The sequence below is a fragment of the Geotrypetes seraphini genome, chromosome 15 (assembly GCF_902459505.1).
Source record: "Geotrypetes seraphini chromosome 15, aGeoSer1.1, whole genome shotgun sequence".
Taxonomy (NCBI): Eukaryota; Metazoa; Chordata; class Amphibia; order Gymnophiona; family Dermophiidae; genus Geotrypetes; species Geotrypetes seraphini.
Genome location: NC_047098.1, coordinates 30,195,420 through 30,223,231, shown reverse-complemented (window position 1 = coordinate 30,223,231; position 27,812 = coordinate 30,195,420). Strand labels below are relative to the sequence as shown.

At 42.9% G+C, this 27,812-nt stretch overlaps 1 protein-coding gene across 2 annotated transcripts in view; it reads right to left on the bottom strand.

The window, feature by feature from the left end:
* The window catches only part of DPH1 (diphthamide biosynthesis 1), a 187,314-nt gene that overhangs the window by 44,910 nt on the left and 114,592 nt on the right, over positions 1 to 27,812 (bottom strand). For both annotated transcript variants that reach the window (XM_033922691.1, XM_033922690.1), the window contains exon 6: positions 22,637 to 22,758. In XM_033922691.1, coding sequence (XP_033778582.1) covers positions 22,637 to 22,758 — 122 coding nt within the window. The remainder of the gene's footprint in view (positions 1 to 22,636; positions 22,759 to 27,812) is intronic.

Below are 27,812 nucleotides of genomic sequence, written 5' to 3'. Positions count from 1 at the left end.
GTTTCGTCCAAATTGGTCACAGTGAGAATGGCAGCTTTTTACATTTTTTCCATTGACATGAATGGGTGAAATCTGATTTTATGTTTGTAGCTCCGCCCACATGTGCAGGTGGGCCGCGAGACCCCCAGAACATATCATCCCAGGTAGTGAGGGATCTGCATACCAAGTTTCGTTCAAATCGGTCAAGCCGTTTTTGCGTGATCGCGGCACATACACACACACATACATACCTCCGATTTTATATATATAGATAATTCGATTTTATATATATAGATAATTATATAAAAATAATATTTAATGGAGAAATTTGTACAATGTGGGTTCATTGATTTTTTAAAAAAATTATTATTTATATCCCACGTGGTTTACATTCAGGTACTTTATCATATTTCCCTATCTGTCCCAGTGGGCTCAAACTCTATCTAGTGTACCTGGGGCAATGAGGGGATTAAGTGGCTTGCCCAGGGTCACAAGGAACAGCGAGGGATTTGAACCCACAACCTAAGGGTGCTGAGGCTGTAGCTCTAACCACTGCGCCACACACTCCCACAATTGTTAAAAACTGGTGATTAAAGCAGATGAAAGATTTTCTGGTGAATAGCTTTATTATTGAGTAGTGAATATAATAGGAAGCTATCTAATTAGATTGGGAAGTCCCGAAGCTGTTTGTCTTAGGTTAACTTCTTAGTCAAGGGTACATCTTAAACATTTTTCTTACAATGCTTTCCTATCTACCATGTCGGGAAGAATAACAGATAATTCGCAATGCTTCTAGATCTCCATCTAGGAGCTATAAGGTCAAGGGAACTTAGAAGTTATTCAGCATGCAGAGGCCAATACACACTGCAGGTGTTTACCTTGGTTAATATACTAACTGAAGGTATACATTAAAGTTACTTATGGTAAGATGACTAGTTCTACGGCTACTTGAGAGGCGTGAGATACCCATCTTGGACCTAGAGAAGAGGCGATCCAGAGGAATGTTTCAGCCTTTAGGACTTTGAACCATATATTCAATGTACTTTTGTATGATTATAATTTTGATTTCATTTTTGCGAACTGTATGTACTTTAATTTTTGGGATCACCAGTAAATGTTGGATTTATTTTTTTTAAATTTAAGCAGATCATAGGTGCTCACTTTTCCCATTTTTGCCTGCTAATTTTCCTCCAGCTTAGAACTTGAGTTAGTCTCGCTTTATCAACCAGAATTCTTTTAAATTGTGTGGTGCACAATTCTTTTAAATTGTGTGGTGCACAATTCTTTTAAATTGTGTGGTGCACAATAGGTTATTTTTCCTATTTTCTCTCTGCTTAAAGTCTCAGGCACATCTTATAAATTTCTTTTATGTAAGACCTCCATTATCACCTTCATCCCCCTAGTGAGATCAGTTATGTATATAATTAAGAAAGTCCATTGGTTGGGGTGTGATGCACTATGCATTACTGCAGGGATCTCAAAGTCCCTCCTTGAGGGCCGCAATCCAATTGAGTTTTCAGGATTTCCCCAATGAATATGCATTGAAAGCAGTGCATGTACATAGATCTCATGCATATTCATTGGGGAAATCCTGAAAACTCACCTGGATTGTGGCCCTCAAGGAGGGACTTTGAGAACCCTTCATTACTGGTTCTCTCATCTATATTTTGGCGCCATCTGGATTACTTATAAGCCAGCAGTATTCATTTGAAAACAAGAGTCAGAATCAAGAGAGAGGCCATGGAAAGGGGGTGACAGTTTGGATGAATATTTATTTAGAGTAGCTCCCTAAGGCAGATAAATGTTGAAACAGCCCTTCACTGGAACAAGTTATGTGGATGGTCCAAGAAGGTCTAAGAACAACCAAGTATAAAACTGTGCTGTGAGAAACACGTGTACTGTGAAATGCACATAACTTTTAAAAACATGGTATTGCCCTTTACTGGGTCAGTTATAGCTGGCACATCCTTTGATGTTAGGCATTTATGGGTTGGTTGTACTTCCAACATTCTGTCCACTGTTCAGGTGCTGTAAGTTGATTACAGATAATTCTGCAATTTATTTCTAATCAGATTTCAAGTGAGCAATTCAGTTCAAAGCCTGTCGTTCACCTTTTAATGGAGAAAGGTCTCACAAAATTAATTCTGACACTAAACCTTGACTAGAAGCTGCCTATAATTGGACAATGTGACATTTGAAAGATGAAAGCTAATTTGTATCAAACTTCAGTCCAAAAGACCAAGACAAATAATAATAAATTGCTAAAAATACATGAAAAATGAGAGCTGTAAGCTGAAAAGGACAGTCATCAGACGCATGAGTTTGTAGGACTCAGCTTGGACGCAATTTACTAGGCTCATGCATGTTGCAGAGTAGAGGAGGATAACTGCAAGCCCATCATTGGAAATTATAAAGCAGCGAGTCTGATGTTGGGCCAAACAAAATGGTAGAGAGACTGTTATAAAGACCAAAGTCACTGAAGAAACACAAGCATGGATTAATGGGAGAAAGCCAACATAGATTTAGCTGAGGGAAATATTTCCTCACCAATCTACTACATTAATTTTTTGAAAGGCAAAAAAACATGTGGATAAAAGTAGGCTGGTCGATACTGTGCATTTGGATTTTCAGAATGCATTTGACAAAAATACCTTATGAATGACTCTGGAGGAAATTAAAAAGTCATGGAATAGGAGGCAGTGTTCTGTTATGGATTAAGAATTGGTTAACATTTAGAAAACAGAGTAGGGTTACATTGTCAATATTTTCAATGGAGAAGGTTAAAGATGGGGATCCCCAGAGATGTGTGCTACGACCACTGATTTTAATATTTAGAAATCAAGTGGAACCAGGAATAAGTCAGGTGATCAAATTTGCTAATCATACAAAGTTATTCAAAGTTGTTAAATCACAAGAGGATTGTGAGAAATTGCAAGATGATCTTTTATGACGGGAAGCCTGAATATCTAAATGGCAGATGTAATTTAATGTGAGCAAGTGCAAAGTGACATATGTCAGAAAGAGAAATTCAAAATATAGCTATATGATGTAGGGTTGAACCATTAGGAGTTTTATTATATTTATTAAAAGTTTTAAATACACTTCGGTTTATCAACAGCACGGTGTACAAAATATATAAAAACAAGAAACGAAAAGAACGCCATTTAAAATAGGAAAGCAAAGAAGAGACAAAGACAAGAAAAGGAAATTAAATCCAAGCAATCTATAAATTAAAAAAAAAACCTAAAAACTAAAAAACAATTTTTGTTTAAATAGTTGCCAAAAAGAAACAGGATACCAAGTCACCAATCCTCTCATAAAAATACTAAACCAAAAAGATGAATCTTAATCATTGATCTGATTTTTCATAAGATAATTCAGAACAAATTATGACTGGGAGGGAATTCCACGGGCGAGGATCTGCTGCAAAAAAGGCAGATTTCCGCATAGATGCTAGACGTACCAAATGAACAGCAGGTAAATCAAGTTGGTGAGCAGTCAATAAACGAAGACTATGAGAAGGCTTATAGGGAACTAATAATTTTCCTAAATAGTCTGGTTGACCTGATTGTAATGCTTTATACGCAAACGTTAAATAAAGCCTTATGCATAAGGCAAAATTTAACTGGTAGCCAGTGATATTCCTTTAAAAAAGGAGAAATGTGATCATATCTTCAAGCATTAACAAGGACTCTGATAGCAGTATTTTGAATAGTTTGCAGTCACTATTGAAATGATCTAGGTGTTATTGTTGATGATATATGGAAGTCCTCCACTCAAATGAAAACATCTAAGCAAGTGATACAGTATAAGGGGTGAAATATTTCTGTGCATAAATGAAGAGTAGTATTTGATAGTTATCATATCTGATGATTTTTTAGTGGTCAAACCAGTAAATAAGGTAACAGAAATAACCAGAGGGAAGCTTGAGTACGTAGAGAGAGGAATGGCCAAGGGGAAGGAGGATAGTCTTTCTGTACAAATTTCTGGTGAGCAGATTCTGCCCTATACATGAGCAGCTACGTTTTTTTGCACATAGCCCTGCTTTTCAGTCCTTAGTTACTTCTATCAATATTTATGCAAATGAGGCCCCAAAATGAATCTCTGCACATGGACCCACAACCACAATAGGAATACTGCGTGCAATTCTGGAGACCTTACCTTTAAAAGATATAAACCAAATGGAGTTGGTGAGGAGAGCAGCTAATAAAATGGTCTATAACATAAGGGAACAAGCTTAATAATTTTAACATGTATACTTCAGAGAATTGGCAGTACAGAGGAGACATGATAAATATATTTAAATACCTCAAAGGTGTAAATACAGAGGACGCAGGCCTCTTTCAATAGAAGGGAGGCCCTGGAATGAGGCTTTACAGGATAAGGGTAAAAGGGGATAGACTTACCGTAAAAGCAATCTAAGTTTCAAGTTTTATTATAATTTGATGAATCGCTTATTTGAAATTTACTAAGTGAATTACAATAAAATAAAAATAGACATAAATTTAGACATACTATTTAAAATTTGCATATAATGGGTTAGACTGACAAAATTGATACACAAGGAGTGAAGGGATAAAGTTACAAAATTAGTGCTTTGAAAAAGAAAAGAGAACCATGAATGGAAAGAACACAAAGTGTATCTTTCGGGGGCCACTACTTCACTGCTTAAATATGATTAAAAGATTAAAAGCATCTTTAAAAAGAAAGCTTTTTAAGTTAAGGATACATTTCTAATCTAAGGATACATTTCTTTACAGAGGTGGTGAAGATGAGAGTAATACCTGAATTCAAGAAAGCATGGAACAAACACAGATGATCTCTGATAGAGAGGAACAGACTGCTGAATCATTTGCTTTAAATGGGCAGACGAGACATACCACGTGATTTTTTTTCTGCCATCATTTTCTGTTTCTGGGTTGGAAAACTGCCAAAGCACAGCAGCTAAATAAATCCCTATTGTAAAACAAGGTATACATATGTACTATGGGGCTCATAATCAAAAACAAAACAAAACGTCTAAAAAGTGGCCTAAATGGGTACCTGGACGATCAAAAAGCCTGATCGTCCAAGTACCCATAATCAAAGCTGGTTTTAGACATATCTAAAACCAGCTTAGGCTTTTCCCCTGCCTCTAAACGCACAGAGAGAAAAGAGGCGTTTTTAGAGGAGGGGAAAGGGCGGGCGGTAGGTGGGAGGTGGGCTGACTGAGACCTAGGCATGCAGCAGGTATAACCAAAACTTTAGGCAGGTTGCCTAGTCGGCACTTATACGTTTTGACTTAGACCAAGTCAAAATAGATATAAGTGCCGAAAAGGGGCCACTGATCTGATCGTGGCTGCTGCGATCAGCTCAGCGGCCCCAGCAACCTGCCTACCCCCTACAGCAATAATAGTGGCAGGAGAGATGGCTCATCTCCTCTGCCGCGATCCACCCTTCCCCCCCCAACAATCAGGGCAGAAGAGAACCCAAGCCCTCCTCGCGGCACCCCCAAACCCCCCCTGTCACGATCGGGCAGGAGGGAGCCCAAGCCCTCCTGTCTTCGATGCAAGGGCCCCCCTGCATCCCCCCTGCCGACCCCCCGACCCCCCACCTCCACTCCCCGTACCTTCAAAAACGTTGGTCGGATGGACAGGCCAGCCATCTATTGAATGGCTGGCCTTAGGACCTCATTGGCCCAGGCGGCTCAAATCCCGCCCACAGGTGGGGCCTGAGACGCCTGGGCAACCGGAATAGGCCCGGTAGGCTTAGGCCCCTCCTGTGGGCGAGGCATAAGAACATAAGAAACGCCCTCACCGGATCAGACCGAGGTCCATCTAGTCCATCTAGTCCTTAGGCATATGGGCTGGTTTGGGCGGGAGGGTCGGCGGGGGGGGTCGCGGGTCGGCGGGAAGCAATCAGGGGGGGCCCTTACGTCGAGGGCAGGAGGGCTTGGGCTCCCTCCTGCCCGATCGTGTTGGGGGGGGTTTGGGGGTGCTGCGGGGCAAGAAGGCTTGGGCTTCCTCTTGCCCCGATCTTCATCAGGGGTTTGGGGGTGCCGCGGGGCAGGAGGGCTTGTGATCCCTCCTGCCCCGATAATGTCAGGGAGTTCGGGGGTGCCGCTGGGCAAGAGGGCTTGGGCTCCCTCTTGCCCTGATCTTTGTAGGGGGGGATTCTGTAACCGGTGTTGTTTTTGACAGACACCGGTTACAGAATCCAGCTTTTAGGCGAAGGACTAGCTCCTCCTTCGCCTAAAAGCCCTTGTTTTGGACGTTTGGGACTTAGGCTTTTTTTAGGTTGATTATATGATTTTAGGTGTAGAAGTAGTGGTGGTCTGGGCGTTTAAACAGCTGAACATAGAGGCAGGCCATTATAAAAAAAAAAACTCCTTTTGGACGTTTTTTTTTGGATAATGGACATTTTCCCTGCTTCTACTTTCAGCGTTTAAGGCCTTAGGCCAAAAGGGGACTTAGACTTTTTTTGATTATGCCCCTCCACATGCACATACATACCCATATGCTCAAACACAAAAAACAAACACAAGGAAGATGAGAAGCAAATGACAGATAGAACAAAGAAAGAAAATGTTACAGAACCAGAGAGAGCCAAAAGAAAAAGAATGAAAAAAATCATATATAAAAAGAAAGAGTCCAGAAAACCCAGGAAGAACAGAAAAGGAAAAAATTAAAATCACAGAAAGTCAGGGATATAGAGACTTGAGATCTTTTACAAGAAACACTGACCCCATGAAGCTAAAAATAGTAGCAGAGGCTAACAGGAAAGCTGGCTTCCTGCTCTAAGGGAGTCGTTGGTAGACTCTCAATTTTAATGTGTGCCGTAAGTCTGATTTAGGGGCGTCTGCCTCCCTCTAAAATGGTGATGATGTGACATTAGGCTGTTATTTTAACCAAGACAGATTTATCATCACCATCCTTTTAACTCATCCTGTAAAGAGGGGCACACGTGTCTGTAAATTCTAAATGGATGCTGCCTGATCCCAGTGCATAATGCGTAACCACAGGCGTCTGGAGGAAACCTCAGCCAAGAGCTGGAAAGGAACTTACTAAGTCTTAAAAGGGGTAGGAAAAAAAAAGAGAATTTGCGTAGGAGGCAAGACCCTGGGCATTGATCCACTTCCATCAACGACTTAGTTTAAGGAATTGGGGGGAGGAGGTTTCTCTACGGGTAGTGAGTGAAGCACATTAAAGTGCATAGAAATAAGGCCACTTATTTCCAGAACACTCCAAGAGGATGCCAATCACCTTTATTTCCCTTCCTCTGCCATATGAGGAAGCCTGTACCACTTCTGCTCTCCCCAGCCAATAGCGGCCTGTTATGTGTTTCATCCTCCTAGCAATACTCGAGAGGGTCCAGAGGAGAGCAACGAGGATGATAAAGGGCATGGAGAACCTTTCATATGCCGAACGGTTGGACAAGCTGGGACTCTTTACCCTGGAAAAGCGGAGACTGAGAGGGGACATGATAGAGACTTATAAAATCATGAAAGGCATAGAGAAGATGGAGAGGGACAGATTCTTTAGACTAGCAGGGACAACAAAAACAAGAGGTCATTCAGAAAAACTGAGAGGAGACAGATTCATAACGAATGCAGGGAAGTTGTTCTTCACTCAACGGGTGGTAGACACCTGGAACGCGCTTCCCGGAGAGGTGATAAGACAGAGTACAATTCTGGGGTTCAAAAAGGGACTGGATGACTTCATGGAAGCGAAGGGGATAACAGGGTACAGATAAAGGTTTACCTTACAGGACATTGAGCGAACAGGGTATGGACATTTTAGGTTAGGTAGGGAACACTTACAGGTCATGGACCTGGGGGGCCACCGCGGGAGCGGACTGCCGGGCACGATGGACCCCTGGTCTGACCCGGCAGAGGCAGTGCTTATGTTCTTATGTTCACTCTTTTTCTCTACTATTCAGTTATTCTTAAGAATTACTGGGCACATGACAGACATGCCATCTTAGCTGCCCCATTGAGTTTAGCAAAGGAAGTCTTAATTTACCAATTTGTTATTTTGTTTGGCGGTGTTACTAAACATGTGCATGCATAGGGGAAAACCAGTTGATAAAGTATACCCGGATTTTCAGAAGACATTTTCACATAGTACCTCATGTGAAACTCCTCAAGAAAATAAGTAGTTATTGGATAGAAGGCAATGTCATATTGCAGGTTAGGAAAAAAGCTGGACTAAATGGTCAGCTTATCCAGTGGAGAGAAGTGGATAATAAAAATGCTGCCAAGGACCAGTCATGGGTGGGATACAAATGACCTGAAAAGGGAATTTAAGTGATCAAATTTCTAAATGACACAAAATTATTCAGGTTGTTAAAATACTAGCAAACTGCAAATAGCTAGAAAAGGACCTTGCCAGACTAAGGGACTAGGAATCTAAATAGTTTTATAAAAAAAAAACCAAAAACCCCAAACCCAGAACAGTAGGGATGGTAATTTTATAACATGGTACCTAGGCCAAGCAGGGACCGTCTCTTACATGTTTAATGTACAGTGCTGTGTGCATCTGGTAGTGCTACAGAAATAATAAATAGTAGTAGTAGGCCGAGAAAGCACATAGATGTATCTGCATGCCCATTTTTACTAAGAAAACATACATTTATATATTGTTACTAAATAGTCTCCCTGAAAACTCCTAGGCAAAAAGAAATGTTTGCCTGCTCGATATTCAGCGCTATTTAGATGCTTAGGAATGGCTCCTGGCTGGCTAAATAGCGCTAAGCCAGCTAACTGCTAATATTTAGCGGGAGATAGCCGGCTATTTCCCACTGAATATCCTGGTTAGCGGCTAGCCTGATCCATGACTATCTGCCTCTTTTACAAAGCCATGCTAGTGGCTGCCGCGTGGCAACAGCCCCGAAGGCCTTTAAATCTCTATGGGCTTCGGGGCCACTAGCGCAGCTTTGTAAAAGAGGCCCTATGTCGCACAATGAAGTCAGTAAGTGCCAATATTCATTGGCTGACCGGCTAAGTTTAGCCGCTATATAGACCTGGCTAAATAGCAGGTCTATCCTTGGCTGCTATATCAGCTTGGCCAGCTATGTCAAATGATGAATATCAGCTTGGCCAGCTATGTCAAATGTGGCTAAAAATAGAGCGGAAATTCAATGCTGGCCACTGGATATGGCCCTGGCCTTGAATTTCTGTGTTTGCTGCCGACTGTGGGATACAGCCAGGCTGCCTCCTGCGGTTTGAAAATCATGCCCTTTGTGTATTCTTGTTAGAAATGAGTGCATCCCTGATCTGTCCACTGTGGCTCACTGGTTGAGCTGCTGCCTCTGCACCTTGTGTGACCCTGGGCAAGTTACTTAATCCTCCAGTGCCCACCACTTTGAAATGCCAAAGCAACAAAAAGGCAGTATACAAGTACCCCATTCCCTTTCTCTATCCCAGAACACACACCTCACATAAAAAAATAGGCACTAAAGTGCATTAGGTATTTAGGGCCTGATTCTCAAAAACGCACATCCCGATTGCAGCCATAGTAGGTGTCCTACCTATAGCGGTGCTAGGCATCGTAAAGTGCCTTCGTAGCCTCAAAGCAGGTGCTTTTTTTAAGACACCAGTAGGCGCCTACATTTATTGTTTTAAAATGCTTTTAATTTTTTTGGGAACGCCGTTTTCAATTTAAGTTAGGCGCCAGTAGGGCGCCGTTTATAGAATATGAGCCACAGTGTGTAACTGTAGCCTAGGAGGCGCTACTCCATTTTGTACTGGGAACTAAGGGCTCCTTTTACCAAGATGCGTTAGCGCTTTTAGCGCTCGCAGGAAATTACCGCGCGCTACGCTTCTAGAACTAACTCCAGCTCAATACTGGCGTTAAGGTCTAGCGCGCTATTCCACGTGTTAAAGCCCTAACGCAGCTTATGAAAGGAGCCCTAAGTAGCAAAATGATTCTACTTACTCCTATGTTACCAGGCCAATGATGGAAGAAGCCTTGGTGTGTAACTGATGCCCAACCCAATAAAAGTACAGTATCTTATTCTACTTGCACTGTGGTTTGTGTCTGTGGAGGGTCTGCATTTTCGTCTTCTCACTCTTATCACATCCATAAAAAAACCTCATTTTATTCTAAGATTTATATTCTGCCTATTTCTGCAGTGGATTCAGGGTGGAGTACAGATAATTTGCAAAAAGGAAATAAAACTGTCTTCAAACAAATAAAATAGAATACAGACATTCATTTATTTACCCAAAAAGAAAACAAATTAGTCTTCAGTGTCTTACAGAACAGAAGATAGGATAAATATGCTTAATTTTTAAAGGAATTTTGTTCTAAATTTTTGCACCTTGTAAAGAAAAAGTATATTATATTCAAGACTTAAAATGTACATTCTTCATCAAAGGACATCTATTCCTAAAGTTGTCCTAAAATTTGAAAATGTACAATTGCATGGAAAATTCAGTATCTAAATAAGGTCATTTAGACAAAATCCATATAGGGATTTAAGAATCAAAGTTAACAATTTTTAATTTAATGCATTGCTCCATGGGTAATCAATGTAGACCATTTTGTAAGGGAGGTCCTTTCATATTTACCTACCCAAAAATTAATCTGGCAGAGGTATTTTGTATCACTTGTAACTCATGATGTCATGATGTCATTTATTTATTTATTTAGATTTTTATCCCATCCTCCCAGTAGCTCAGAACGGTCTACAAGCAAACATTCACAGTGGAGTACATTTGGATAGTACAAAGACTATACAGTAGTTTAAATACAAGGACTATACAGTAATTTAAGTACAGGTTAAGAATGGACTGTACAGCTATTTAAGTAGAAGTTTCGAATGGAGAAGAGAGGTTAGAGGGGAGGGGGGTCTAAGGGGGGTGAGGCATAGACTGTGGTTGAATTTTAGTTGAAGAGGAGGGTCTTTACCGCTTTCCGGAAGGTCATCAATGAATTCTGTAGTCTGTGGGGGGAGTTGGTTCCAGAGTTGGGGGGAATGAAGTGGCTGTAGGAGCGTTTGTGGGCGGTTTCTGACAGGAGGGACCTTCCTGGGGGGGTGCATAGGCGTTTCTCCATTTCTGAGCGGAGGGAGCGGGTGGGGGTATACAGGGTTAGCTTGGATTTTATGTAGGTAGAGGTGGTGGCGTAAATTCTTTTATGCGCTATTACCAGGGCTTTGAATACACAGTGTTGGTTAATTTAGAAAAGAGCTCTTTTTTCAAAGCAGCGATAGAAGTTTCTACTGCGGGGCTGATGAGATAGATGTTACAATGTGGTTGATTCCCATTGCTCTGCCTCCTCTGTGGTGTTCTGTCTGTTACCTATGACTGATCCTCTTCAATCTCTCTGGTACTCCCTGTTAGATGTGGTTAATTCTCCTGGTGCCTTCTGCAGTACTCAGACTGTGACTAGTCATAAATCCTTCGTTTTCTCCCTTATTCAGCCCACCAAAGCACACAATCTTTACGAAACCAACCAGGGTTAGTTTCTATGTTCACCATTCAGTTTATTTCTTTCATTTTTAATTCACAATATTCACACTACATTAAGCATTTCCATTACCTAAAATAATTAGGTAATGGAAAAGGAGCTGACTTTCTAATTTGCTGTCTTTAAATAAAATGAATGCCACTGTGATGCTGAGCCCAAGTCATTTTTCATCCTCAATTATGCTCCTGCCAGTCCATCTATTATCTCTTTCAATGTACAACTCAACTACCTGTGCCAGAAAAAGAATATTCTCCTGTACAGAAGCATGCTCAAATTCTCCAGGATCATACAATTCATCCCAAATGAAAAGATTCCTTTAAAGAACAGAAATACAGGTCTGTTATCTAGCATAAGTATAAATCTGGTTGTAAGAGATAAATATTGAACTAAATTAATAACATCTGTGACTAGCTTTTAAGAGTCATCCTTCCTTCATGAGGTCAGCGACCATAAAAAGATCCTAAAAATCCAAAGAATTAAAGTAGTAGAAAAAAAATCTAGATGTTACACAGAAAAATAATGGACACTATTTTTCAAAATGCATATCCCTACGTTCATAGAAGACAAGTTTCATGTCGGACTCCTATTGACCACCTCATCTCTCGGAATTTGGTGTGGATCCAATGCAAAACCCAAAGCTTATTTAGTGGCTTACTTAAACAACCTGCGCTATGCAAATGATACAACGCTCATCACCAGCAGCAAAGGAGACACGCTATATCTACTGAGAAAAGTCAAAGCCGAAAGTCATAACATGGGATTAGAACTGAACATAAACAAGACAAAAATCATGAACGGGGGAAATGATGAAGATTTTGAGCTTGAACGCAATAAAATAGAAGTTGTAAAGGATTTCAATCTCCTGGGCTCTTTTGTAAACAAAGAAGCAACTAGCAGGGAGGAAATACTCCATGAAACAGCACTTGGTTGCTCTTCAATGAAGGCTCTCGACAAAGTATTCAAAGGCAAGGATTTAACATTCCAAACAAAGATCAGACTTGTCCATGCACTCATTTTCTCAGTGGTCAGTTACAGATGCGAAAGGTGGACACTATGGAAACAAGACAGAAAGAAGATTGACTCATTTGAGCTTTGGTGCTAGCAAAGGATTTTAAGCATGTCATGGACCGCCAGAAGAATTAACAAATCGATTCTTGAAGAGATCAAACTGGCTATGTCACTCAAAGCAATCAGATGGCTGGACACATTGAAAACAACCTTGGGGATGATGTTGGAGGACCTTTCCAGACTAGCACAAAACCGATTTCTTTTTAGATCTGCAATTCATCAAGTCGCTAGGACTCGAGCTCGAGTCAATGGCACCTAACAATAACAACTTAACTGTGTGTGTTTTCTCATGGACTATGTGAGATACCTCTCAAATTATTCTCTCATGATCCCCATAGACATCCTCCATCATACCCAGAGAAAAATCTGATATGAAAATCAGATGTAAAAGCAAAATGTTTTAAGATAACATCATTGTGTACATGTATTAAACATGTGGATCTGTGACACATACTCCCATTATGATTCCTATGAACCCTGACATGTTCTGAAATTTGATGTGACTCCAATATAAAACAAAAACAGATACCAGGAAGCAACATGTATTCATGAAATAGGTGGATCCAAAAATTAAAAAAATTTAAAAATTTAAAAATTAAAAACCTCTTATTCTTTACCTTCTCAGCTACTACTTTTGAGAACCAAAGCGACCTGCATTTTACTCCTTCCAGACGGTCCCATCCAGACAACAATTTCTTGACTTACTCCCCCATCTGAACAAAGTTAGCTTTTTAAAAATCTAGAACCTTTACTTTTAAATGAGCCCTCTTTATACCTGTCTTAATATTAAACTGTACCATGCAGTGATCACTGGATGCCAGATGATCATCCAATGTAACATCAGAAGCACTTTCCTCATTTGTAAGCACTAAGTACAGTATGACCCCATCCCGTGTGGGTTCCATTACCAACTGCTAGAACAGTTCTCCTTGAAGAGAATCCAGGATCTCCCTACTTCTAGAAGACCCTGCAAAAGGGATACTCCAATCAACATCTGGCATGTTAAAATCACCTGTCAGTAAAATTTCCCCTTTTTATGATACATTCTGAATGTCTGTTAAATCGCTGTCCATTTCTTCTGTCTGTGAAGGAGGCCTGTATATCACACTGATATAAATATATCTACCATTCCCTCTTTCCAAACTGATCCATAGTGCCTCTTCCTTGCCCTGTAGATCCTGCAATTGGGTGGCTTTAATATGATCTTTATATAAGGCTACTCCCCCTCCTGTTCTTCTTACCCTGTCTTTCCTAAACAGATTATAGGCAGTATAACTACATCCCAGACCCAGTTCTCTGTGAACCATGTCTCTGTGATCGCCACTATATCCAACTCATCTTCTTCCATCATTGCTTCTAGATCCAGAATCTTGTTTCCCATACTTCGAGCATTAGTATATACTGCTTGCCAGACATTGCCCCCTTTTCCCATCCATGTAGAGGTATTCAGTGATTGACTTCTTGAGGGCTTATACTCATCCAGTGGCTTTGATCACTCTGCCTCATCACTTCTAGTTTCACCAAAATCACTCAAAGATTTTGCACTTTCTCGACCTTCTGTTCTAAAAATGATACTTTCTCCAATTGTTGAACTGAGTCATGGGAAAAACCTTTTAATCCACCTTCCATTTTGTCCACAGTTCTCATAAAAGAGGAATTTAAATTTGGTATGGCCTCCCAGAGTACTTCTGAAGTTATAACAGCTGGTTTCTCAGTCCTCACCACTACAATAGCTTCAGAAGGAACATTCCCCCCACATGCACCATTCTCAGTTCTAGATGGCAAAAATTCTTGTGGAGTGAACACCTTTGATGTTATACCTCCTAGGAGGAAAAATTCTATCGGAGAGAGGTTCCCGGAAAGCAATGAAGAGGTCTGAAATTCTCCCGAACTCCATCGTTGCTGTCCTCCCTTCAAAATTCCTTCTGGGTTGTAGGGGTGCCGTGTGGTTCTCTGGACTAAAGATCCCATTCCCACTGTCGCCGATTGCCTGAGTGCAGCGCTTGAGTGGAGGACAGACACTATGGGTCTGACTGATGACCAAAAATCCTTCAAAGTGGTTTGCCTCATTGGCGGTATCTGTCTGGCTGCTGAGACTTGAGCCTTCGCAGTTCCCTTCCTCTTGCCCATAATAATGGCAAGAAAAAGCCAATAGGCTCAGACTTTGGGACTTCAGGAAAACGGACAGCACAAGCTCCTCAGTTAAGCGCCATCTTGGATTGCCTGAAAAATCTTATTGTAAGCCATACTAAATCCTTATAGAAATTTGCATGATATAAGAAATGGTATAGTATGGTACCCTTTAATCTGGTCCTGATCAAGACTAGCCCCCCTCTTCTACGAAACTGCGATAGCAGTTTCTAGCGCGGGGAGCCACGCTGAATCGCCCACACTGCTCCCGAAGCTCATAGAAACTCTATGAGCATCGGGAGCAGCGCGGCTCCCCGCGCTGTAGAAGAGGGGGTAAATCCATAGCCCAAAGAGTTAATAGAATACTCAATGGATTAAATGTCATACAAAATGAAAGTAGTGATGAGGAGTCTTCCTAAAATATTCCTCACCACATCTTGATTTAGGAAGTGACAAACTTTTTTATTTACATACTTCAAATGGAAAGGGAAAGGATTTGAGTTTCTCTCATGCCTTTCCTAGTGGCAGCACAGGTTGAGTTACCTTCAGGTATAAGAGGTATTTCGTTGTCCCTGGGGGGCTCACAGTCTAAGTCTGAATCTGAGGCAATGGAGGGTTAAGAGGCTTGCCCAAGTTCACAAAAGCAGCAGTAATATTTGAACCTGGCTTCCCTGATTCTTAGCCCAATGTTTAACTATTAGGCTACGCTTGCACTATTGCTATATTTCTGAACTTGATGTACTCATATCAATCCAGTATTTATTTTGTGCATTTCAACACACTTTATGATCTAGTAATATGGGATACTATAAAAGGCCCTTTTACAGACAACAGTATTTCCAAATCATTTATCCAAGTAAATAGCTATTAATCTGGTTAAACCAACTTTCTTACAAGCTATTCAAGTTCAAGTTCAAGTTTATTTATTCTTGATGAATCGCCTATTTAAATTACTAGGCGATGTACAATAATAATAACATATATTAATAAATTAAACAAGTACAATGTTAATGTTAACATAAAAACAAATTTGTTGTTAGTTAAAATTTAACACATTTAACAAACTGAGTGTAGACATAAGTTTAAAATAATTTTGTGGGTAAGACATACAAGACATGTGTGGTTAAGAGGGGGAATAGTTACAATTTTTGATAGAAGAGAAGAAAAAACAAAAAAGGGATCCAGCTAGAAATATGCACAGGCTTTCATAATGTATATATTTTTAACTGAGTTAAAAAGAGGTATTATTAGGCAAAAAAAAACAACAACCCAGCAAGGGCATCTGCAATGTTCATGAATATACACACTCTTCTCCAATCCCCAAGGATAGTTTCTCTCTGAAGATTAGCTTCAGAAAGTACATGTATATTTTGTGACTATATGAACCATAAATATTGGTCCTTTAAAAAATAGCAAAAAGATTCCAAATACACAATATTAGATCAGAAGTCGAGACCTCCTTTTGTAGAAGGTTGTGAGCAAGGCAGCAACTCTGGCTACATCTTAATGGACTTTTTTCTACAGGATTTCTCAACTCCTCCCCTACTATCATATAACCACATGTACGTTTCTACATGTACAATTCTAAAAATTATCAATAAAATGTCTGCAAGCTAATTTTGCCTTTATAAAAACAGGTCATTTGATAGTTAACCACCCACAAGATTTGCCTCAAAAGACAATGGGCTCCTTTTATCAAGCCGCGCTAGCGAGGTTAACACGTGCGACTTTTCATCACGCGCTAACCCCTGCGCTGGCTAAAAACTACCGCCTGTTCAAGAGGAGGTGGTAGCGGCTAGCGCGGCCGGCGGTTTAATGCACGCTTTTACGTGCGGATTCATAAAAGGAGCCCAATGTCTTTACATGCACTGCTGTGGTTCAAAAAAATTGCTTAAAACCCTACAAAACAACACTTACCCCCTCTTCTACAAAGCCACGTGGCTACAGCCCCGAAGCCTTTTAAATCTCTATGGGCTTCGGGACCGTCACCACATGGCAGCTGCTAGCCTGGCTTTGTCAAATAGGGGGTTAGAACCTATGCAGCAAAATGGTCATATCATAATAGCACAAACTTCCAAGACTCAAGCAGTACTAACGCTGCCTATGGAAAGGCAGCATAGCAATTATATCAGATCCTATAACACCAATACACCTTCTACCTAATCACAATCTCTCTAGCACTTCTGTTTGCCACCTTCTATATCTTTTATTGTCTTTTACTCTTCTTCTGTTTCCTCCCACCAGTTCCCAAGTCTCTAATTTCGGACATCCCTATGGTCCCTCATCTCTGAATCTCTGCTTGCCTATGTCTACTTAACTCCAGAGTTCCTGCTTTCAACTAAGCCTCACAGTCTTCAATCCCCTGTCAACCAAACCTCATGTCTCTACTCTGTCTCCAAACCATAGATTTCTATTTTCCTTATTCTTAGAGCCTTTGCCTCACTTCCTCAATCTAATTTCTGCATCCTTGTTCTGCCTTATCTCTTACCCATTCCTTGAGGTCCCACCCATATAGGAATTGTAGCCAGATACAAAATTTAAAATTAAATATATTTGTACATGAATCACTGTAGGGGGGGGGGGGTCCTGAAGGAGCTAGCAGCCAAGGAAGATCAACACCCTGCAGTCCCTGAAGTGGATTTTAAACATTTTGGTAAAAGGAACTGGCAAAAGGGACAGTAGTTATCTTGCACTAGTGAACTCAGAAGTTTTTAATATGTCTTACAAGATTTAATTTGTGTTGTCTGTTTTGTTGTCCCCTAAATTTTGTAATTTTACTGATTTGTACATTGCTTAGAATTTTGAATAAGCGATCAATCAAATTTATATCATACTTGAAACTTGTTTATGTTGGAGCAGGGAGGAAGAGTAAAACCGAGCTATCAGCTACAAGTTGCAGAGCAGATCCCAGGAACCTGCAAGGTGGCACATATAAGCAGCAGCAGCACAAGTCAACTTTAAGGATCTTGGCCCCACTCCTCCTGGATTTCTTTCTCTCTTGACCCTGTTACCTCTCTATTGCTCATCCTACCAAGTTGAGATTAGCTGTTTGAGAGCTCACTTGTTGGCCATAGGCAAAGTAATTGAGGCAAAACAGTACTGACTTTATTTGACTCAGCAGCAGCCACAAAATTTCTTTTCCCAAAGGCCCAGATGAGCTCTGTTGGAACATGGGGCATGGGAGAGTGCTGGATTTTCTTTTACCCCATCAGAGAGGGGAATAGATAGCTGCTTAAGGCAGCAGTGGAAGTATGTGTACTATCAATCGAGGTCTAGAAAGCCACCTAATTTGCCTGATGGTAGAGCAGGACCTGGCTTTCTTTAGTCCAGTCTGTCTCTCCCTAGCCACATCTCTTATCTCATTTTTGTTTCTGTGACTTTTCTGTTCCAGGACTCTAAGTCCTGGAAATAAATTGGGACTGGTTCTACCACTTGGAGAACTTTGCAATTACCTAAGCTGCCCAAATTTGGATGGGGAGGGGGAGCAGAGACAAAAGATCAACAACAACTGGCTGGGTACAGCATGGGTGGCAGGGATTCAGCCTTGAACAGATGTAATTCTTTAATAAAAATGTGGCATGGCCAAGTTTCACCCTCAGGCTGCATCAGGGGCAAAAGATACAGTAAATCCCAGTTCAAACACTAGGTTATTTCAGTTACAGAATAAAACAGCAGTATCAAACTGCTCTCACAGTATCCTTCACACAGATTTACAGCATGAATTAGTCTATTCTGTATTACCAAGCCTCTGTGGTTTTCTTCCCTGCAATATTTTATCCATGGAAATGGGCTTTTACAAACCTGTCTACCCTTTATGCAGTCAACAGAATGCATGTAGTGCATACATTTTCTTGCTGTAGGGGGCAGTAGAGTTGTCCAGAAAAACTTAAAGTTGGAAAAAACTGCAAATTGAAGTTTTACCCACTAAGAGAAAATGCCTTTTTATCAATGTATTATTGCTGAGTGTGAAAACATAAAGTTATAGCTATAATAACCATTTGCTCCATTAAGCAAAAAGAGCAGAAATTTTAAGAAAAACAGAGCTTTATGTAATCAGCGGCTTTGAGGGACCCCAGGATGGGCTTAAAAAAATTATTTTCTGATCAAGCACAATCAAATTCATGGGAAAAATTTCAATTCGCAGTTTTTCCAACTTTAGGTTTTTCTGGACAACCCTCCTGAATCAAAAATACATGCATAAAAATGTTGGATGGGATTGAGGGTTTTATTATTTCTGTATTGCTACTGATGGATTATAAGTGCTTATTATGATTATTAATATATGGCTTCCAATTCCGGCAAGAATACTATTAAAATTCTACTGTCTACTATTTAAAACCATAAACGGCGACAGCCCAACCTACCTGAACAACCGCCTCATCCAAACTACATCAACTAGACATAAGAAAATCCATACTCCATTCACGCACCCGCCAATTAAAGAAGTCAAAAGGAAAAAACTAAATGATGGCCTCCTAGCCACACAAGCAGCAAAACTCAACAACCAAATCTCCAATCTACTACCGTATTTTCACGTAGATAACGCGCACCCGTGTAAAACGCGCACATGGGTATAGCGCGCGAAAAACACAAATTTATGTACAGAAATTTTTATGTACCGCGCACACCCGTATACCGCGCATGCTGCCCGACTCTCCCGTCGCCGCCCGACTCTCCTTTCGCCCGCCCCGACTCTCCTCTGGCCACCCCGACTCTCCTTTCGCCCGCCCCAAGTCTCCTCTCTCCCTTGAAGTCCTGTCCCCACCCTGAAAGCCTGATGCCCCCCCGACGTCCAATTCACCCCCCCACAGGACCGCTCGCACCCCCACCCCAAAGGACCGCTCGCACGCACCCGCACCCCCACCCCGAAGGACCGCTCGCATGCACTCCCACCCGCACCCCCACCCTGAAGGACCGCTCGCACCCCCACAGCCTCCCGACCCCCCCCCCCATCATGTAGAAGCTCCTACCGGTGTCCTGCTGCTTCCTCTTGGCGGTCCCGACTCCCCGACATGATCGGGGCAAAAGGGAGCCCAAACCCTCTTGCCCCGCCGACTCCCCAACTCCCCGACAATATCGGGGCAGGAGGGAGCCCAAGTCCTCCTGGCCCTGGCGACCCCCCCCCCCCCCCGCTAGTTGTTCGGGCCAGGAGGGTGCCTAAGTCCTCCTGGCCCTGGCGACTCCCCCCCCCCGCTAGTTGTTCGGGCCAGGAGGGAGCCCAAACCCTCCTGGCCATGGCGACCCCCTACCCCCACCCCGCACTATATTACGGGAAGGAGGGATCCCAGGCCCTCCTGCCCTCGATGCAAACCCCCCACCCCCCAACAACTGCCCCCCCCAAGAACCTCCGACCGCCCCCCCAGCCGACCCGTGACCCCACTGGCCGACCCCCACGACACCCCACCCCCCTTCCCCGTACCTTTGTGCAGTTGGCCGGACAGACGGGAGCCAAACCCTCCTGGGGCGGGGCCTGAGGCACATGGGCTTGGGGCATGGGGTTGAGCCCATGTGCCTCAGGCCCCGCCCCCAGGAGGGACCTAAGGCTTCCGGACCTATTCTGATTGGCCCAGGCGCCTTAGGCCCCACCAGTAGGCGGAGCTTTGGGACGGATGGGCCAATCCGGCCTCAATCCGTCGTTGGCTGCCTGCCGGACAGGCGGGTTTGGCTCCCGTCTGTCCGGCCAACTACACAACGGTACGGGGAGGGAGGGTGGGGTGTCGTGGGGGTCGGCCAGGGGGGTCGCGGGTCGGCTGGGGGGGCGGTCGGGGGGTCTTGGGGGGGGGCTGTCGTTGGGGGGAGGGGGGTTTGCGTCGAGGGCAGGAGGGCCTGGGATCCCTCCTGCCCGTAATGTAGTGCGGGGTGGGCGTAGGGGGTCGCCGTGGCCAGGAGGGTTTGGGCTCCCTCCTGGCCTGAACAACTAGCGGGGGGGGGGGGGGTCGCCAGGGCCAGGAGGACATGGGCTCCCTCCTGGCCCGATATTGTCAGGGAGTTGGGGAGTCGGCAGGGCAAGAGGGCTTGGGCTCCCTTTTGCCCCGATTGTGTCGGGGAGTCGGGGGGCAAGAGGGCTTGAGCTCCCTCTTGCCCCGATCGTGTCGGGGGTGCCGCGGTTGGCTGGGGCAAGAGGGCTTGAGCTCCCTCTTGCCCCGATCGTGTCGGTTGTCGGGACCGCCAAGAGGAAGCAGCAGGACACCGGTAGGAGCTTCTACATGATGGGGGGGGGGGGGGTCGGGAGGCTGTGGGGGTGCGAGCAGTCCTTCAGGGTGGGGGTACGGGTGGGAGTGCGTGCGAGCGGTCCTTCGGGGTGGGGATGCGGGTGTGGGTGCGTGCGAGCGGTCCTTCGGGGTGGGGGTGCGAGGGGTCCTGCGGGGGGGTGAATCGGACGTTGGGGGGGGGAACTATGTTAAAAAAAATTTGTATAACGCGCAAGGGTATGCGCGGTATGTAAAAACCACGTATAACGCACGCGTTATATGCAAGAAAATACGGTAATTATGACCCCGCAGACTACAAAACATTCAGAAAAGAAGTAAAGACGCTACTTTTCAAGAAATTCCTGCAAATGACTTAATACCACTAGCTCCTTCCCACTTCCTAATACCACTCCCTAATACCTTCCTGATTCCCCAAAGCAACCTTATGCGCTCTTTATCTCCTCTAGAAATTACCAGATATCTTCTTCTTGTAATATGTTTCTTGTAATTCTTTTGTAATTCGCCTTGAACTGCAAGGCAATGGTGGAATAGAATCTCTAATGTAATGCAATGTACATGTATGTATATTGTTTTGCACTTTTTGTTAGCTTTGAAAACTTAATAAAGATTAAAAAAAAAAAATACGTGCATGCTTTTGAAAATCAGAAAATGTATTTGCATAAATTAGCAGGTGTACAGTAAAAGTGTAATTTTTCAGTGTGAAACTACACACGTACTTTTACTCCAAGAATCCTGCCAAGTCTGCAGTTTGAAAAGCACCAGCATACCTTTCATCATTGCGGACAGTTTTAAGGTTACTCCTGAGAGCCCCTGAAGTCTTTTCTTGAGAGCAGAAAGCCTAAGCATGCAAAGATCTATTGATAGACAGGAGCTTTACCATCTCCTTATGTTCTCAGGTATCCTTGTGAAATACTGGCCCAGTCATTTTACTGGACTTTATTTATTTATATACCACTTATATCCTAAGTGGTTTACATTCAGGTATTTTATCATATTTCTCTATCTGTCCCGGTGGACTCAAACTCTATCTAGTGTACCTGGGGCAATGAGGGGATTAAGTGACTTGCCCAGGGTCACAAGGAGAAGCGAGGGATTTGAACCCACAACCTCAGGGTGTCAAGGCTGTAGCTCTAACCCTTACGCCACACACTCCCATTATTAATAGTTTCCGTGGGCAGACGTTTCATGCAGATCCCTAACAAATACATGCTTTGCATGAACAGGACAAGCTAAAGACAGATAGATTCCCTACTGTCCCTGCAGAAGCCTGGACTTAGACATAGGCAACCCAGGCACCGTTTCGGCTAAGCAGGAGCCTGACTCCACCTGATTTATTATTCATGGGTTTTTTTTTATCTCAGTTGAAGAAACCTTCTCTCTCAACTGGTCTGGCCTACCTTAATAATGGCTGAAAGACTTTTCCTCCAGGAATTTGTACAAACCTCTTTAAAACCAGATACATTAACCTAACATCAGTTCCAGAGCTTAATTATACAGTATGCTGAGTGAAAAAAATTCCTCTTATTTGTTTTAAATGTGCTACTATGAAACTTCATGGAGTGTCCCCTAGCTTTAGCAAAAAAGTAAATAAATCAATCCATACTTATGGTTCCACTCAGTTCAGGATTTCATAGCTTATTAGGTACCAAAATCTTAAATACAACCCTGCAGTAGAGACTCTGCCTACATTCCAGTTTCCAGCAAGCAAAATTCTCAACAAAATCTGCTCTCTATTCACTGCTCACACCAAAGGAATTTCCCCTAATCCTCCCCTCTTTGAGGCATCATGATACTTACACCACTGCATCCACATCTTGTTCTAGTCGTGGAGATGTACAGCCCAGTATCTCCCCTGGGGAGAGAGGCTTGCTCTGAGGAACAATGACATGATACTCAGATCTCAGAGCCTGCGATACAGCCTGCAGAAAGAGCAAAAAAAAATTTTTTTTAAAGTCATAATATTTGTATTGATTATAGAGAATATACGTTGAAATGAAGAACAAAAAAACCCCTCTTCCTAAACACCCTATTCATATATATGAAGACAGCATAGCAGTGCAGCACATATTCATATCTAACCCCAAGCCCCCCTCCCCTTTAACCACAGAGCTGGAGTATAGTTATAATAATCTAACATTTAGTAACACATCAATATACAAACAGAGATCATTAGGTTTCAAGTTACGTCATCTACTTATCCCTCTTAAACAGAGCCCAAATCCTCCAATAATTAGACCTTCAACCCAACTTTTCCACCATAATGGTTTCATAGTTATATAACACACACACATAGTGAATTCCACCGGAGGCTATAATTCAAATGAGAAGTACGTTTGTAATAATTGGTTTTTGTTTGTCAGGCTAAAGCCATCATGAGACAATACAATTCCTGAGAAAGAGCGAAACTGTCACCTCACAATCACACAGAATAGAAAGGTCAATAAAGTGGGAGTTCACGAGAGAGAACAGACTATTAAAGCAAGACATGTGTGCAAATAAGAGAGAAGGATCACAGAACAATAAACAGTATGCATGAGAGGTGGGGGTGGGGCAGGAGGATATCACACGATAGCAAGCACAGTGGGGCACTAAGGCCCAGATTCACTAATCTGCCCGATCGGACCCAATCCGGGCAGGTCCGACGAATTCAGGAAAGAAAAATATGCAGATGGGGGCGATCAGAGGAATGCCCCCATCTGCCTGCACAGATCGCTGTTGTGCAATCCATGCACATGCGCAGACCATCTGTAGATGGTCTGCGCATGCCCATCAGAGCCGTGATCATTTTTTAAAACTTTTTACTGGATCTCTGGGCCGGCTTTTTATTTTTCTTTTGCCCTTTCCTCTCGTATCAGCTTGTTTATCTTTGTTTCGTCTGTCTTGTTGTCCGTTTTTGGCTTATTATTTGTTCTTCCCTTGATTTTATTGTACAACCACCTTGAAATACATGATAAGGTGGTATAACAAATTCTTAATAAACTTGGTAAACTTAGACCAGTGAAGACTGTGAGCAAAAAGTGTGATGGGAAACCCAAGGAGTGAAGACAATGAGAGTACAATGCAATGGTATACATCAGTGCATAGCAAATCGTGTGCTGCATTTCAGGTGTGCCAAGAGGCGCCAGCGCTGGCTGACTGCCTACAGGATGGGCCTCTTGTGGAAGTCAGCCAGCGCTAGCGCCTCTCCTCCGCCCTGGTGTCTCTCTTCCTATTTTTTAACACCCCCCCCCTCTGGCAGCTCAGGGCCCCGTCTGGAGGGCCTCCGAGCATGTGCGGACATCGGTGTGATAATGTCAGGCATGCACGTGATGTCATCACGCCGACGTCTGTGCACTTCTGGGTACCCTTGAGTCACGGCCGCCGGTTTAGTGTACCGCGGCTCGCAAAGTCTGCAAGACACGGGTATAATTTAAAGATGGAAGTGGGTTTACAGTAGCTGTTTTGTTATGGGTGCTCTTGGTTCGACCTGTTCTTCTATGAAGAATTGGGGGTGGGGGGTTGTTTTTCTTTCTCTGTCTATTGATAACTGCATCCATGTGGCTGTATAAGTAGTACTTTTTATTCTGTCATCGATAACATTGTTCATATTTATCAAGAGTTTGGAGAGAGGGATTGTGGGATTATTACCAAACTAGTCTTATAGCCCGTTACATTAACGGGTGCTAGAATATATGTGTGTGTGTGTCTATCTTTATTTCTTTCTCTCTCTCTCTCTCTCTCTCTCCTTAGCCGCTTTCTGTATTTCTGTCTTTCTTTTTCCTCGGCTGTCTACCCATTCTCTCTTCCTTTTACCTTCCCTGTGTCCACCACCACCCCTTCACTGCTCCCCTTATCCAGCAGCAGCCCTTCTCCCTTTTTTTAATCTCCCCCTGTCCAGCAGCACCTCTTTCCTGTCCCCCTGTCCAGCAGTAGGCCTCCCTTCCTTTTTCTTCCCCCCTAGCACCTCTTTCCTGCTTCCCCCGTCCAGCAGTAGGCCTCCCTTCCTTTTTCTCCCCCCCATCTCTTCCCCTGTCCATCAGCACCAATTACCTCGCGTCTGCCCTCCGCCGACAGCAGCCTTAAGCTGCCGCGGCCTGCAGACGCCGACAGCTGCCGCAGCCTGCAGACGCCAAGAGCCACCGTGGCCCACAGCCTCTGCGTCGCCTGAAGCCGACATCCGCCTTGGGAGAGAGAGAGAGAGAGAGATACGCGTGGAAGCGCGCATGTGCACTCCTACCTGCAGGGACCTACAGCGCACAGAAAATGGGAACACGCTGGTAAGAGTGCGCATGCGCGCTTAGGCTTTTATTATATTAGATGCAGATGACTACAGTTATTTTTACTGATGCGCTTTATTGTTCAGTTGTTTTTAATAGTCATCGATAAAAACTATTTATTCCTGTTCATATTGTAATATCCTGTTTCTTATTGTAAACATCCTGTATCTTATTGTAAACATCCTGTATCGGTCCACTCTGTAATTTACTTTATCTTATGGTAAACCTCCCCGGTACCTGCTCACTTTGTATTATCCTGTATCGTATTGTAAACATCTCCTGTTCCTGTTCACTTTGTAATATCCTCTTCTCACTGTAAACTTCCCCCAATATCTCATGCACATTGTAACTCCCTGTATCTTATTCATTGTAATATCCAACTTCTCATGCACATTCTCATTCACAAAGCTTATGTATCTCAAATCCCTGGTTCCAATACCTAGCTTATATCCTGTTCCAAACATATGTATCTTGTTGTAAACATATGTCTCCTGCTGTAAACACTGCACCCTCTCCCGGCACGACCCTCTTTGTAAACCGCTTCGAACTTAGGGTATAGCGGTATATAAGAAATACAATTATTATTATTAATTATTATTATTATTAAAGATGGAAGTGGGTTATTATCTGCTGGATTTATAACATAGTAACATAGTAGATGACGGCAGATAAAGACCCGAATGGTCCATCCAGTCTGCCCAATCTGATTCAATTTAAATTATTATTATTTTTATTATTTTTTCTTCTTAGCTATTTCTGGGCGAGAATCCAAAGCTTTACCCGGTACTGTGCTTGGGTTCCAACTGCCGAAATCTCTGTTAAGACTTACTCCAGCCCATCTACACCCTCCCAGCCATTGAAGCCCTCCCCTGCCCATCCTCCTCCAAACGGCCATGCACAGACACAGACCGTACAAGTCTGTTAATTAACCTGTAACCTGTCCTGAGCTCTTTCGAGACGGCTGGATAGAAAATGAATTAAATAAATATAACAAATAAAACCACTTTATAAACTGCCTGAAGGACCATGAGATGGTGTAATGAACATGACCAGGGTAAAACCATGAGATGGTGTAATGAACATGACCAGGGTAAAACACTGATTAGTGTTTCAAATGTCTATCATTGCTCCCTTTTGGAGTTGTTTATAAAGTTGTTTCATATTGTGTAAAAAAAATTAAATAGAAGTGCAAAAGTGTTTCACTAATTCACAACAGCTTTCTTATATAGTAACAAGCATTTTTTCTCTTCTTTTTTTCAGAATGCAGTTCTCTTTTTGATTGTCAACTTGTTGAAGCGGGTTCTCTGAGGAAGCCGTCTTGGCGAAATGCGTCAGACCTGGCTTTTAGCAAGATAAGATTCTGCTTCAGAAAGATAACTTTTACTTACCTTGAGTTTTTTCAAAAAGACTAAGTTCAAAGTTTAAAATATAAGAAAGCTGTTGTGAATCAGTGAAACACTTTTGCACTTTTATTTAAAATTTTTTTTACACTATATGAAACAACTTTATAAACAACTCCAAAAGGGAGCAATGATAGACATTTGAAACACTAAACAGGGTTTTATCCTGGTCGTGTTCATTACACCATCTCATGGTTCTGAGCTCCTTCAGGCAGTTTATAAAGTGGTTTTAAGTTTTTAGTGCTCCTATTTGTTGTTTTTTTTTTTATTTTTATAATTGAAATTTTTATTAATAAAGAAAATGCACAAGAGAGCAAGGCAGTACACATCACAAGCGAAAACAAAGGCAATCAATAATCAGGCTCTCAAGAACAAAATAAGAAAAACAATGTTGTACAATAAAATATGCAAAAATACAGAATCAACAACGTCCCAAGCCCTCCCCCTCCCCCCCCCCACCCCCGGTGACAAGCCCAGACAAGCCCAGACTCCCACTCCAACAGTGGACAGGAAAGGTTCAAAGAGCAATAAGTAAAGAAAAAGGTACCCCGAAAGGAAAGCATAGACCAAACAGACCCACCCCCCACAGTAGATGTCCCACAGAAGTCAAGTAAGGGAGCGAAAATTCCTCCATATATGAGCAAAGCTATGGCGGAGCCCATGCTGAGCCGCTGTAAGGCGGTACAAGAGTTGCCACTGGTGTAACTTCAATTCCACCTCCTGCCATGATGGAGGTACCGGTTGCTTCCACCTAGAGGCCAAAAGCAAGCGGGCAGCAGTAAGAGCTAAAATGCAAAAGGTGGATTCTCCCCGTTCCAGGTCCAGCTCATGCCAAAACAACAAGGCATGACGCCAGTCTGCTGGAATCCTCTGCTGCAGAATGACAGAGATATGATCAAAAATTTCGATCCAATAATCCCGCACAATCCTACAGGACCACCACATATGAAGATATGAGCCCACTTCCCCACAACCCCTCCAACAGAGACCCCCACCCCCCCTCCCCATCTTGGCCAATAGCAGGGGGGTATAATACCACCGGAGCAGAACTTTAAACCCATTTTCCACAATCAAAGTAGCAATACCAGAAGAAGAGATCGCCCGCCAAATTTCCACCCACACCTCCCTCGGGATAGGGGCACCCCAATCACCCTCCCAGGACGTCACATAAGGCAATACACTCACCCCCCCAGAATTCAAACACTTGTAGATCGCCGACAGAGCTCCCTTCCGAACCACAGGGCCCAATAAAAGCTCAAATCCTGTTTTACCCCCCAACATCTCAGTCAGGAAACCAGAGGATTGAACATAGTGAAC